The following is a 15334-nucleotide window of genomic DNA, read 5'->3' on the forward strand; positions in this document are numbered from 1 at the left end:
GTGGGTGCTGGGGCCAGAAGAGAAACTTATGAAGGAAAATTTTAGATTAATGGTGTTGGAGGGTCACCTGGGCCACATTTTCAGAATCTCCAAAGACTCCCCAAGGAATTTAGGCTTTGTTATTTAGAGAACGGGTGGGCTGGGACGATGTTGACAGGTGATGCTCATTTAGTCCTGAGCTTTAGGAAACTGGCCCTTTCTAATTGGAAGGCGAGTGGAGTGCAGAGCAGGGAGAGCAATGGGCAAGGAGGTCAGAGGTCAGAGGTCAGAGGCTGTGGTTGCTCCTTGTATGATGCTGTCATCGTGTGAAGTGGTAACTCTTCACAGGTCACATCTTATGACAACCTTCAGGTGGGGACCTGTTTATTGTGTAACTATTAAATCTAGCAGAAATGTGTTAGTGATACAGGTAAATGCATCACACACGCACGCGCACACAGAGTGATGATAAGACCATCCCTAAATGCCCCTCACCAGTTGGAGAGTTTGATCATTGTTTTACCTTTATTGGCCTTATAAATGTCTGGTTTGTCAGCTTCTGCACACAGGATAAGTTTTAAGCAGGTGAATACAACACATTCCTCATGGGCTGCACACGTCATTTTCTCTCTACTTACCCTCTCAGTCTCCTTCCACCTTTATGAAACCTGTTCCTCTCTGACCTTCTTTTAACTTACGCAGCATCAAGCTGAGATCTCAGGAAAAGTCAGTTTCTGCTTTCACACATGTCAAGGAGTAAAAACTGTACTGAAGCAAAAACCATCAAACTGGGCCTGACTTGAGTATGTGACCTTCGAAGTCACTCACTCATTGGAGACTTTGCTTTCCTTCTCTTTAAAATGGAAACCAAGAGCTGGGCGGTGGTGGCTCACACCTTTAATCCCAGCACTCAGGAGGCAGAGGCTGGTAGATCTCTGAGTTGGAGGCCAACCTGATCTACAGAGTGAGTTCCAGGAAAGCCAAGGCCACATAGAGAAACCCTGTCTCAAAAAGCAAACAAACAAAAAATGGAAACCAAGATGTAAACCTCCACTTCATGAACAAGGTCACGCTGTTAAGAACAAGCCTTACTTACTTTCTCAACAAGCACAGAGTGTGGGCCTCATTGCCAAGCAATGTGCCAGTGTTCAGAAATCAAGTAATCTGCAAAGACAAAGGAAGAGCCTTCCAGTTTGTAGTTCAGTTTGTAAAGTGCTTGCCCAACACACACAAAGCCCTGGCTTTCATCCCTGCATTGCAGAAACCTTTTGTGATAATATACAATTCAAGGCCATTCTTAACTACATAGTGAATTTGAGAAGAAGGAAGAGGAGGAGGAGGAAGAAAAGTAGGAGGAGGAGGAAGAGGAGGAAGAGAAGGAGAAGGAGGAGAAGGAGGAAAAGGAGGAGAAAGAGGAAGAAGAGGAGGAGGAGGAGGAGGAAGAGGATGAAAAACAGTGACTAGAAAAATAATAACAGAGGAGCTCCCATTTTAGAAACACATGTGAAGTTTCTCTAAAGACTGAGACAGATGCAGATACCCACAAACATTGGAAAGAGGTTGGGACCCCTATGGAAGAGTTAGTGGAAGGATTGAAGGCCTTCAAGGGGATGGCAACCCCACAGGAAGACCAACAGTATCAACTAACCTGGAGTCCTGGGAGCTCAAAGAGTGTGAGCCACCAACCAAAGAGCATGTATGGGCTGGTCCAAGGTCCCCGGCACACATGTAGCAAATCCTGTAGAGACTTGATGCACCAGGGTGGTGGTTATGGGGGGCTTCTGCCCTCTCAGGGACAAAGGGGAGGGGCAATAGGGGAATGAATTCTTTGAGGGAAGACTGAGAGGAGGAGACAGCATTTAAGAAGTAAATAATTAAGTAATTAATTGTTAAAAAGACAGTGAAGAATATATATGGCATGTCCTACTTAGCTTTAACTGTTAACTTGACATAGCTTTGAGAAGAGATTGTTGGAATGATTGCCCAGTTTATATTGGCTTTGGGCATGTGTGTGGGAGATTATCTTCATTGTTAATTGATATAAGGAAGATTAGCCCACTGTGGGAGGCACCATTCCCTAGGCGAGGGGTGGTGGTCCTGGGCTGTGTTCGGTGCAGAAAGCAGTGTTCCTCTTTGGTTTCTACTTCAGTTCCTGCCCCGACTTCCCATGATGATCAGGTATGACCTATAAGCTGAAATCAACACTTTGTTCCCCTAAGTTATTTTTGGTCAGAGTGTCTTATCACAGAAAGAAAGATGAAGTTAGAACAAGGTGCTATTATTATTTATTACAAATTTGTCCTCTTCTAACTTCGGGCAATGATATCTAATTGAATTGGCTGTGCTAATCTCCTTACACTAAAGTATAGTTTTTTTTCACATCTGAGCTTTATCTGCCTCACCAGAACTCCAGGTTGGGGAATTTTTAAATTATAGCTCACAGCACAATCCATAATTCATGCACAAGTAACATTCTTTTGGAAGCTCTTGTTCAATTTTTGTCAGCACTTCTGGGAGCACAGGAGGAATTAAGGCTCCCTAGCTGCTGAACACCCCATGACTTCATGATATTGACTGCCTTCCCCTCTACAGAAATTGCTTCTCGAACTTCAGCAGTCTTCGCCCTGGCCTCTGGGGTGTCAGAGAGTGAGAGGGTTTCAATGTTTTCCCTCTCATTTCAAAAGTTGCATTAACATTTAAGAGTATGAAAAAAAAAACAAAAACAAAAACAGACCAAGCAAGGAAAGCAAGCACAGGGGTGAGAAGGAACCTTCAATACACTCTGCTTCCAAAAATACAAAGTTTCTGGTTGGTTCTATTGCTGATGAGTCATACGTGGGTAATGTCTTCACCAGGATTAGAGTGTTTGTTTCTTGGAACTGGTTGGTAACTATCCATGCAGCCCACTCTGTGAAGGTCATGTGTGTTCTTCATGACTTCTAAGATCGGAGAGCATTCTTCTCTGCTCTCTGGGTTTCAAATCCCTTAGGCTTCTGTGTCAACTATCAATAATGCCTTGTTAACTAATTCCTAATGTAATTTTATTGCACATAATTCACAGATTATAAAGTAGACCATTTAAAATATGTGATTTGATTGTTTTGGTGTATTTCCAGATTGTCTTTCTTTTGTTTCTTGGTTTTTCTTTTCTAGAGAAAAGAGACAGCTCTCGGTACTCACACATTCCCCTAACATGCATTTACTGAGCATCTATAAACTCTGATAAAAATTCCTACTCTTATGGAGTTAGCATTCTTTTGGGGACACAGCGTGGACAAATGAAAATAAAATAAGTAAATTGTAGAGTATGTCAAAAGTAATAAGTAACAAGGAAAAAATCTTAGCAAGGCAAGAGTAGGGCATAGCCATGAAGGTGGACAGAAAGGAGGTTGTGACTTCAAATAGGCTGATTGCAGAATGTTCCAGAAGAAGGCAACATTAGAGTGAAGATCTGAGAAAAACATGGGAATAGTCATGTGCTCATGTGGGGGGAAGTATGTTGAGGTAGAGCAAACAGTTAGTGGAACAATAAATGCAGAAGTGAGACCTTGAGGTAAAAGGCATGTTCTAGAAACAACCAAGGGCCCAAAGTGCCCCAGACTTAATAAGTAAGGTGAAGAATAATGCAAAATTAGATCAGAGGGCTGAATGGTGAATAAGCCCAGTAGAACCTTGAGCCACCTGTAGACTTTGGGTTTTCTTTTTGTATGGTGGAGACCCACTGTATAGTTCTAATCAGAGAGATGCCAGGAACCCATTTGCCCCAACTATGGCCATGCCAGTTAGCCTCCCTATAAGGCTAACAAAACTAATGTAGGGGAGGGACCAGGGTGTGGCCTTGATCAGTGAGTATGAGAACTGACTAAGTTTGGATGTTGCATGGGTGTAGAGCCAAAAAGCTTAGTGGGCATCCAATAAGTGGAGCATAAGAGAGGGAAGGTGAGTAGCACTCAGTGGTAACAGTAGCCAGTGCTGGCTATAAGCATCTAGTAGGGACACTTAGCATCCTGCATCTCTTGTCATCTCATGTCCCTGAGTCTCTTTAGGTTTGAACTCAAGCCTATTGTATGTCTCAAATTAGTAAAACTTATTTATTACACTTGTTCCGAAATATATTACAGCTACTTCAACCCTGGGTTAGCAAGCAGGCTATATGTCTCTACTTTGAAGCTAAAGCCCATTGCTTTACTATTAGATACCAGTAGACTACTTCAACTGGGAAATTGAGAACATCACAAATGTTGCTCACAATCAACAAAGTGGCCGGCCCAGTGTTTGGAGGAGGCCATCTGTACTTAATTTATTTAGAACAGATCTTTCATATACCCAACAGTTTTAAATTCATTGGTAGTTGTATTGGTGTTTCAGTCATAACTGATAAGCACATTTCATCTTAACTCTTTACAGATATGTATCTAAGTATTGAATATAAGTTTATACATTTCCTATTTAGTAGCATCACTTTTATGGCTTAAAAATGAGATGATTTTGTGCGAATTTTATCATAGAAGTCGGCATAATACAACTCAGGGTCTTTTCCTTTCCAGAAAGTAGATTTTCAAAAAACTCCTGGTCTACAGCAGGGTATAGAGTTATGACTGCCAGCTTCAGGCTACCCAGCAGTGGGATGCCACTTGCCCACAGAGAAAGAGTATTTTGTTATCATTGATATGCTAATAAAATGCAAGCCAATTTTATGTCTGGATTCTCCACCATGTTCTTTCCTAGTGCACGACCCACAGGCAGATGCCCCCCACCTCACCACCTTTCCCTTCTGTTTTCACTATCTGGTGGGACTGTGGTTATAATCTAGAACTTCTTACATCTTTTTTTCCTTCTATCTTTTTTTCCTTCTATATTCAACAACAACCTTCAAATCCACCACACTGATTTACTGTAGGAATTCAGAACAAAATGAAGCATAGTGCGTGGTAGTGTTAGTGAACCTTTGGAGATCTCTGTATAGCTTTAGGAGAGGGGAGGTGTGATCCCCATACATAACATTCGCCTTTCACAGTGCTGCCCAGCTCCTAGAACTCTGTCTACGCTGATGCATACATTGGTTGTCGCTTGTCCCTATTTCTGTTCTGAAACTCTGTTGATCCCAGCCAGGTGAGCCAGCTGCTCCCAGCTCCGTGAAGCATTCCCTTATGCTCACAGATAACATAACCCTCTTCCTTTCTCCATGCAAGTACTAAACAGGCCAGCCCCTGCTTAGCTTTCTAGATCAGCTAAGATTGGGCACCTTCGGGGTGATATGGCTGTAGACTCTCCTTTCTTCCTTCAGTGTCCCTGTCGTTATAGCGAGACCTACTGTGCAAAAATATGTACTTTTGACAAGAAACTCAGGGGGTTTGTGTGCATTGTGAGGAGAAGTCCTATTCTGACTACTGCTTCTTGAACTTAGGTTGCCTATTGAATTATCAGTGGAGTTTTAAAGCTTAATGCCCAGACTCTATCTGCAACAGCTTCTGATTCCATTGATCTGGGCACAGCCTGCGTATTGGTGTTGTGAAAACTCCCAGTGATACCAATGTGCAGTGACTTGAAATACTGCCCTGTAAGTGCCCCTCCCACTTCCATATGAAGCTTTCTGAATACCTCTCTCTCCTTCTCTCTCTCTCTCTCTCTCTCTCTCTCTCTCTCTCTCTCTCTCTCTCTCTTTCTCATGCTGCGATTGCTTGTGTTCACACACAAACATTTTTCTACCTCTGTTAAACTATGCCATTTTAAGAGAACTGGCTTTTAACTCAGTGTTACCACTTCTTCCGTACAAAGCAACCTTATTAAAGGAATTTAATATTTACTGAAGTAATGGTTTATTTGTAATCTTTTTTTTTTTACAAAGTGGACTCAGTGGCAAACTATTTATTTATTTATTTATTTATTTATTTATTTATTTATTGGTTTTTCGAGACAGGGTTTCTCTGAATAGCCTTGGCTGTCCTGGAACTCACTCTGTAGACCAGGCTGGCCTCGAACTCAAAAATCCACCTGCCTCTGCCTCCCAAGTGCTGGGATTAAAGGCATGCGCCACCACCGCCCAGCTTATTTGTAATCTTAAGTTGTTCTCTTAACACCATAAATATGTCTACTGCCCAAATCTGAGGACTATTGGGACACAGTGTCAAAATCCTGGAGCATTTGTCAGTTCTAAGATCAAATCTATAGAAAATCAGAGGCCTATAACTAGAATGGGCTGTCTAACTGAGAACGGACTCTCTGGGTATCAGTGTGGCTATCCTGGCTCCGTGGGGCAATGCAAAATGATGCAGAATGTCTGCACATATTTTGTGCATCCAGTTCAGAACTCCTGGCTGAAGCTTGATGATATTTTTCTTCCTCTCCAGGGTGCCATTTTGATATTTATGGGAATTGTTGTTCTCACTATGAAGGCATCTGTTATTGAAGTGTTGCTTGGTAAGTACCTTTATATGTGTATCTAGATATTCTTTGATATGGCCAAGGAAGGGATTGTTAAGTATAGATCAAGTTCAAGATGCCCGAGGCTGAGTGTGTGTGTCCATATAAAGCATATATTTATATCATGTACAGTGTTTATATGTTACAGATACTATACACACATATCTTTGTATTTTTCAGTAACTAATACTTGAGATATCGCCTGCTTCTAGATTCTGAATTTGAGATCCTCCTGTCTCTTAATTTCTCAAAGAAAAGAAAAAAATTTATCATAACAATGATTTACACCTGCCATAACTTCATACTTTGGAGATAAAATATTTGAATCTTCTTTTATCTCCAAAGAACACAATTTGGACATGTCTGTGAGGGACAGCAGGCCAGGTGGAATGCAGACACTGCTGGTGGGTTTAGGACTGAGCCCAGGATAACATTCTGTTGTCAGTGCCCACTGTCTGAGGCTTTGCCAACTAGCATATTCCTGTATGTCATGGTGAAGCCGGAGGACACAGAGTCCTTGTAGATAGTCTATATTAACTCACTGGGGCTGTCCCACAAGCTGGGGAACTCAGAACAACAAAAATTGTGCTATCTTCCAGCTATCTTCCAGCTCTGGACACTTGAAATCTAAAGTCAGTGTGTCAGTGAGGATGACTCCTTCAGACAGTGTTGAGGGTGAGGTCTGTCCCTGCGTATTCCCTAACCTCTGGACGCTTTCTGGAAAAGCAAGGTGCTCTCATCCTAACCATCTTCACACAGCATCCTCTATGTGCACGTACATCTCTGGCTTTTCCCTTTTTGTAATGACATCAGTTTTACTGGATCAAGGACTCCAGTATGACCACATCCCAGTTCAACCCATTATCTGTGCCACTTATTTCTAGATCAGGTCACATTCTGAGTCACTAAGGATTCAGAATTTAGTGCATAAATCGCATGGTGGAGGGGCGAAATTTAACCTGTTATAGAACGTGAATGTCTAAGCCAGCTCAGAGGGAGTCTGCCTGGGCACACTGAGGACTGCGAGGAAAAAAAGGTGCCCTTCCACTGTGATGATGAGTCAGATAAATTTGTCTACTTCTGTATTAAATTATAGCCAGATCAATTATGCAAGGAAAATGTTAGAAAGAAACAAAGAAAGAAACAAAGAAAGACAGACAAACACTGGGCTGGCATCTCAACGAGAATACTGCTCCTACAGATGACCTGGTTCCTACATCAGGCGGCTCACAACCCACTGTATCTCTACCTCTAGAAGACACTCATTCCTCTGGAACAGAGACACTTGCACTCAATATTCCTACCCACCTACCCCTATACACACACATAATTAAAATTACTAGTTTAATTGGAAAATACTATTTATGTTTGGAAAACAATTTAAAATCATCTACCATAACAGATAACATGATATGTCAAAAATGTACACCAACAAACTCTTAGAACTAGTAAACAGATTTACTAAATCTACAGAATTTTATAACCTTTATATCTCTATGACCAACTCTAGCTGACAGAACAACACAAACAGAGGGAAGACTTGCTGTGCGTTATGGTTTCAGAGTATGAAGTTAGGAAAAGCCTGGTGGGGCTGGGCCGCTCTGTTCACTGGAGAACTCCAGCAGAAGCTCTGTAGGTAATGGCAAAGCAGTTAGCAGACAGAGCAACAGAGCAAAGGGCCAGACACAACCTCCAAAGGCCAACCTTTGTGACCTGGGCCCTAATTCCACCAGCTAAAAGTCTGGCCCTCAAAAGGTCCCCCAGTCTCCTTCGTAACACCACCAACTGGGGAACAATTTTTCAAGAAAAAAAGAGCCTATGGGAGACATTTCAGATTCAAAATATATTAGGCCCTGACCAGTCTCAACACTGTTCAAAAGTCCAAGGGTCAAGGTATTTTTGAGGGTCAAGGCAAACTCTCAATCGTGGGTCTCTATAACATCAGAAAGTCACATTCTTCCAATATATAATGACAGAGAGTAGACGTTTCCATTTCAAAATGGATAGATGGGGTACAGGGAGAAAAGGTGGGGCCAAAGGAAAACAGGGAACTAGGTAGCTCTACGTCAAGCACCTGGCATTCAGGGTAGCTGGGCTCTGACAGGCTTGGACATCACTGCAGCTATGGCCTTGACATTCATAGTTGACATTTCCTCTCTTTTTGGACATCTCCACTTGGCCTGACACTTTCCTTAGCAGATATCCCATGTTGCTGGCAGTTCCAAAATCTTAGGAACTTGCTTGAAGCTAAAGCTTCATGTATCACTTACTAAGGTCCCTGCAGGGTATCCAAACCCATCTACACATTGCTCCACCTCCCAGGCTTTTCTCAAAAATCTTGGTGGAAGCCTCCATGGCCCTGTAATTCCCAGAGGACACAGACAATGGATGCTAAAATTCTGGGGCTAGCTCAAGCAGCAGCTGGGACCTCTTGGACCATGGCTTTGTTCTCTGAATGCCTGGGAGCCGAAACCCATGAAAACCCTGCAGCCCTTTGTCCAATGCTCATTTCTTTAACAATTACTGTTTCTTTGTAACTTTAAAAGAACTATCCTTTTGGCCCCCAAACAACATGTTTTCTACTTTACCTTTATTGAGCAAAACCAACCAAGCATTTTGATACCTTATGTCAACATACTTTTCAAATGATACTATATTAACTGATTTTCTTGGTACTATGACCAGGTACCTGATAAGAAGCAACTTAACGGAAACTTCAGCTTAAGTTGAAGGGACACACTCCTTCATAATGGGGAAGTTATCATAACAGGAATCTGAGGGTGCTGATTACAGGGTGATCTCAGTCGAAAAGCAGAGGATAGACAGGAAGTGGGACTGGACTAAAAAACATCAAGGCTCATCATAATGACTCACTTCTTCTAGTGATCCTCCCACACCTAAAGGTTCTACAGCCTTCCAATACAGCACCACCAGCTAGGAACCAAGTAAGGACGGCAGCCTACGAGGGACATCTCACATTCAAACCACAGCAGATCTAGCAATCACACCGGCATGGAACTAGAATAAAAATGACAGGGAAGTAAAAATGTCCCAGAAATAAATTTATAGTCAAATGACCTTTTAAGAAGACAACAGGAAAAGGATAATCCCCTAAATACATGGCACTGAAGAAATGTGATGTTCATATGCACAAGAACAGAATTAGATGCTTAGCTGTGACCAGAGTCTTAAAGTCAACCAAAAATAGAAAAGTCTTAAACATAAGATTTGAAACTGAAGAGATACTGGGGGTGGGGGGAGCCTAGAAAATTCTTCTTGAGATTGGTCTAGGCAAAGACTTGTTGAACATGACCCTAAAGTCCCAGACGACAGAAGCAGAATCACAAATGAGCTCATCTAAAACAAATTCTGCACAGCAAAGGGAAAAATCAACAGAGAACAGAGGCAACCTAGGGAAAGTAAGAATATCTGCAAGCCCATATATCTGATGACTGGTTAATATTGGTATGATAGCGAATCTCAAAAATCTAACTAGCATAAAAATAATCTAATTTTAAAAATAAGCTACAAAAGATGTTTCTTAGAAAGATGTATATGATGTTTATGAATGTATGTATATACATACAGTTAGCAAATGCATGTACTTTATAAAAGTTCAACATCGCTTGTCATCAGGGAAATGCAAATGAAAACCACCATGAAATACTGCTTTATGTCTATTAGAATGGCCTTTATCAAATGGACAAGGTATCAAGAGTTGACAAGGATCTGGAAAAGACAACATCAGCTCTTGCCTGCCAGTGGCGGGTTTGATGGCACTCACTCATGTATATAAAATGGTACCTGCATGATGGCACTCATTATGAAATTTGTGTGGAGGTTTCTCAAAAATGTAAAAATAAAACTAGCCTGTCATCTCACAGTCTTCCTTCTGGATATGTACCCCAAAGAAATAGAATCCATGCATTTCAAGATATTTGCACTTCTAGCCCATGTCTCCTCTGATGCTGAATGGGAATGTTACAGAAGAGTGAGCAGAAAGACAGTAAGAGCCAGGCGATGGGGAAGAGGACTATGGGTGGGATGCTGTTTTCTGGACATGACACAGTTATTGACTGAGGTACTCACAGCAGCTCTGGTTACTTGCACAGGTCCTGAACAAAGTCAAGCCTGCCAGAATTCCATCCCAGGTTTTCAGTGGGCTTTCCCTTACTCACTGAGACATCTCTCCAACCCTTTCTGGTTGTTTTGGTTTTTTTTTTTTTCATTCAGGTAGAATCTCCTGCTGAGCACAGAACTCCCTGGTTCAGCTAGTGTGGCTGGCCAGTTCATCCAGACAACCCTCTGCTGCTCTCTCTTCAGGGAGAGGGGTTACAGGTAGCGCTATATCTGCCCAGCTTTTAGTGGGTTCTGAAGATCTGAACTCCAGTCACAGTACTTATTTATGTGACAACAGTTTTGGCACTGAGACATCTTCCCAGCCCAGCTGTCTTTCTATATCCAGCTAATTTCAGTTAGGCAATGTCTCCACACACTATAATTTGGTTGCAGACATAGAAAAATTAGTCTCTAACCAACCACAGAACTTTCTCTGTGCTAACTAGCTTTCATAGTGCCAGAAGGGATTCTGCAAGCTTCTGAGGTAGAAAAGATGTCAGTGGTCTTACCCAGCATTGTATGCTGCATACTCAATGTCAACCTGCAAGGCAAGAGCTGCACGTTGCTGTAGCAGTGGCACAACTGTTGTGGAGTAACCAACTTCTTTCTGATTGGAGTTGTGCCCTGTTCCATAGGCAGGCGTTCATGTCTGGTACTATAAACCTGGTCAGAAGTCCATGACTAAAGAGATCATAAGCCCTAGAGCAGAGCTTACAATTAGTAGTTCGTTAAATAATTATGTTGTCAAGTTGCTTCCCAACTATTTATCTTTATCATCATAGACCTGAGCTTCTCTCAGCCTTTGTCAGAGCAGCTTCTTTTTGGCAGTGGGAAGTACTTAATCCCCAGGAACCACATGCTAGAAGGAGGGAATCCACTAACACACACACACACACACACACACACACACACACACACACACACATATATATATGTAATTTTTTAAGTGGAGAACAATCAAAGGAAACACCTAACATCAATTCATCAATCTCTGGCCTCCACATACACGTTCACACACCTGCTCATGCACATACACATGTATCTCCCCATGCACACAAATAGGCATGCACACATATACACAAACACACACACAAAGAGAGGGGGGAGGGAGGGAAAGTGAGAGGGATAGACAGAGAGACAGAGAGACAGACAGACAGACAGACAGACAGACAGAAAGGGGCAGGGACAGAGACTGAGAGACAGAAAATGGTACTGTATGAACTTACGTAGAAAAAATCAAAGAAACAGAGAGTAGAGGATGGTCTAGGGAAATAGCCATGAGGAGGTGTGCGTCACTGTGCGGTCAGTAAGTTCTGGGATTTTAATGCACAGCATGGGAACTAACTAGTTCATGGTACTGTGTTGTTTGCTTGGAACTTTTCAGAAAAGTAGATTTAAAATGTTCTCTCTCTCTCTCTCTCTCTCTCTCTCTCTCTCTCTCTCTCTTTCTCTCTGTGTGAGTGTATGTGAGTGTGTGTGTGTGTGTGAGTGTGTATGAGTGTGTGTGAGTGTGTATGAGTGTGTGAGTGTGTGTGAGTGTGTGAGTGTGTGTGAGTGTGTGTGTGAGTGTGTATGAGTGTGTGAGTGTGTGTGAGTGTGTATGTGTGTGAGTGTGTGTGAGTGTGTGTGTGTGAGTGTGTGTGAGTGTGTATGAGTGTGTGTGAGTCTGTGTGAGTGTGTGTGAGAGTGTGTGAGTGTGTGTGAGTGTGTGTGTGTGAGTGTGTGTGTGTGAGTGTGCAGTGATGACCATGTCAATTAGCATGACTTATCATTTCACACAGTACACAAAGATCAACGCCTCAGATCGACTGGTTGAATATCACTATTTTTATTAATCATAATTTAATAGAACCAGGAACTAGTTCTCTGGTCTCTGTGGGGGTGTATACATACAAATGCAAGTGCCCACAGGGATCTCAGATCCCCCTGGAGCTAGGGTGACAGGCTAATGTAGGCTGTCTAATGTCACTGCTGGGAATGCACTCAGGTCCTCAGGAAGAGCAGGACGTGTTCTTAATCACTGAGCCATCTCTCCAGTCCAACATGTTCCTTGGAGATATCCCTAAGCATACTGCAGAATTTTACCATACTCATTGTCTTAGGGGTCCCAAAACTAGTGAACATTTCTACCCAGAGGGAAGAAGTTAAATTTTAAAAAGCTAAGACTATTGCTACCAAACCTGCTTTCTGGTTCCAGCTTCAGATGTAGCCAAGCTGTTAGCTTTGACCTGGGTTTCCTTTCCATAAAACAAAGGGCAAAGGATAAATTCTAAAGCTCCCCCTAGGTTTACTATTCTATAATGAAGCCTACCTTGATATTCCATGGGATTATAAGAAATGAAGTCCCGTGTTTGCTGTAAACCTGATCTGCTCGATGCACAAGGTCCCCATGAGCACATTCATCACAAGTTAAAGCGGTAGGGAGCTTGAACGACTTTAAGATGGTCTGCTTTATAGAATAGTGCTTCAAGGTGTTGTGGGCACCACTGTGCTAGTGGATTGGATGCCTAAAGGACTTACCAAGGAATTTCTGGGCAAGAATGAGGAATTTCTGTGAATGTCCCAGGCACTTAAATGATTACTGACTTGATTATTGATGAGCTACCTGGATATTTCATGCCTTTGCTTGAAATTAGATTCTAATTCATTACTTACTACAAAACATGAGCACAGATTAATCATGCCAATAACTTTGAAATGTACTGCCCATCATAAGTCCATATGACTTTAATATGACCAAATTAAAAATAATTTAATGATAAAGGCTGTTTTTTAATTGTAAAAGAAACATATGCCCTATGAAATTTATGTTTTATATATAAGTGGTATGATTACAGTAGAGAGAAATACAGAACACAGAATATATAAATCATGATTTCCTCATTGTTAACATTTTGGCATATTGTTCCAGGGGTTTTCTTTTCTCTGTCTCTATTTTAACTGTCAAAATAGTTGTTAAGGTTGGAGCCCCGCACGTCACAGCTAATGTAGCCGCCTTCTGCACATGGTTTGTAATAAATGCTTTTCCTTTCCCAACTGTTGGGACATTTCCAACATTTTCTTTTTTTCCTGGTTGTCATTAGAAATGCTCTAATGAGAATCTCTACATAAATCTTTGTCTATATCAAAGATTCTAACTTGGGATGTATTCCTAGGAGGGTAGTTTCTGTGTCAGAGAAGATCATTTTCAAGGCTCTTGAAACCTATTATCAAATTGCTTTCCTGTATGGCTCCGGCTGCACCAACAGAGCAGAGAAATTTACTACCCCCAATTCTCCACCAGGATTAAGTGTAATTTTCTGTTCCATACACAGGGACATAACACAGAAAAACAATCTCTCATCTTTTAGTCTGTATTTTGAGTCATTAATTCAATATTGTTTCAAGCTTATCCTTTGCGTTTTCTTTATTTATGGATTATCTGTACGGTCAGCTTTTTTTTTTTAAATTGAACGTAAAAGCAATTACACCTTAGGTACCTTAACTGTAGTTAGTTTGCTATTGCACCAGAGAAGAAGCGAGAGCAGAAAGCAGCAGAACTTTTAAAATTAGAAAACATAATTTTAATATTTAATTTCCTTGAAATTCCAAGAGCTACTAAAAGAAAGATGGAAAGGTTTAGGATGTTCACAGTGGAACACCGAGGGGCGTTGCGTCATGGTTGCATTACAGCTTTGCATTCTTGCCTCAATATTCTCCAGGTTTGTAGACACTAATAGTCTCAGCGGGTAGGTAATTAAAACTACCACTGGAAAAGACCTGGCTTGCAGAGTTGTCTGATGTTTTACATAGGCATGAGGTCTGCCTTTTAGTGCTCTGCCAGGCTGCCAGGAAAATGAATGCAAGATTGATTTTCCTCCTACCCAAGTTCAACATTTACCACTCTCTTTTTGTTTGTGAGTGTAAGGACCGATGCATGTTCGCAATTGTGCCTGTGTGTACCGATGTGCCTGAAAACTGCATGTGCCGGTGTCAGAGGTTGATATCCAAAGCCTCCACTTTATTTTTGAGACAGGGTCTCTCACTGAACCAGGAGCTCAGTGATTGGCTCGGCTGCTTGGCCAATGAGCTCCAGAGATCTTTCTTTCTCTGCCTCCAACCCAAGTGCTGGTGTTAGAGGTACAAACCCCTGCACCAGACTTTTTCTTGGATGCTCAAGATCCAAACTCAGGTCCGCACGGTTTATGCAGCTGGCTTTTTAGTCCTGAGCCGGCTCACCAGCATCATAGTGTATGTGCCACATTCAATGTAGCAAGAGACTCCTTCCAAATGGGAAAGGAAAACTTGCCCCGGGGTTCCACCACATCTGCAGGCTGTGCTAAATAGCCCTCCGCTGGAGGACAGGATTAGAAGGCGCTTTAATTAACAAGCCCATATACTGCAAGGAAAACCGGGGGGCGGGGGAGGGCTTGTGTGTGTGTGGACAATAATAACCTTGTTACCCTGTGTTGGTAAGCTGAGACAGCACGCATGTGTTCACTCATCCTGGAGGGTCTTGGGTGACTAAACAAGTATTGAGGTGGTCTTTCTGAAATATTTATGGTTCTAATGACACCAAGACTTACAAAGACTTCCCAGTGACCCACAGGCCCACATGGGTAGAATTTATCTTCCCCGAAAAACTTACACTCAAATTGATTTCACTTTATGCTTTCAAAGTTACCTTTTATTTGTTTATTCATTTATTTGGAATGTGCTTAGTACATCTTTTACAAAATATTCCTAGATTCTGGCTATTTATTTTTGCATACAAGATGAAAGCATGGTCTTTATACAGAATTAAATGGCACAGAAACTACTAGTAAAAAAAAAA

The 15334-nt window shown here is 41.8% G+C and overlaps 1 protein-coding gene across 1 annotated transcript in view; it reads left to right on the plus strand.

The window, feature by feature from the left end:
• The first annotated feature begins 6173 nt into the window (after positions 1-6173).
• The window catches only part of Vit (vitrin), an 89207-nt gene continuing 80046 nt past the window's right edge, over positions 6174-15334 (plus strand). The window contains exon 1 of the mRNA XM_028773420.1: positions 6174-6399. Coding sequence (XP_028629253.1) covers positions 6174-6399 — 226 coding nt within the window. The remainder of the gene's footprint in view (positions 6400-15334) is intronic.

This window comes from Grammomys surdaster, unplaced genomic scaffold (genome assembly GCF_004785775.1).
Source record: "Grammomys surdaster isolate TR1022 unplaced genomic scaffold, NIH_TR_1.0 227, whole genome shotgun sequence".
In the NCBI taxonomy this organism is placed as follows: Eukaryota; Metazoa; Chordata; class Mammalia; order Rodentia; family Muridae; genus Grammomys; species Grammomys surdaster.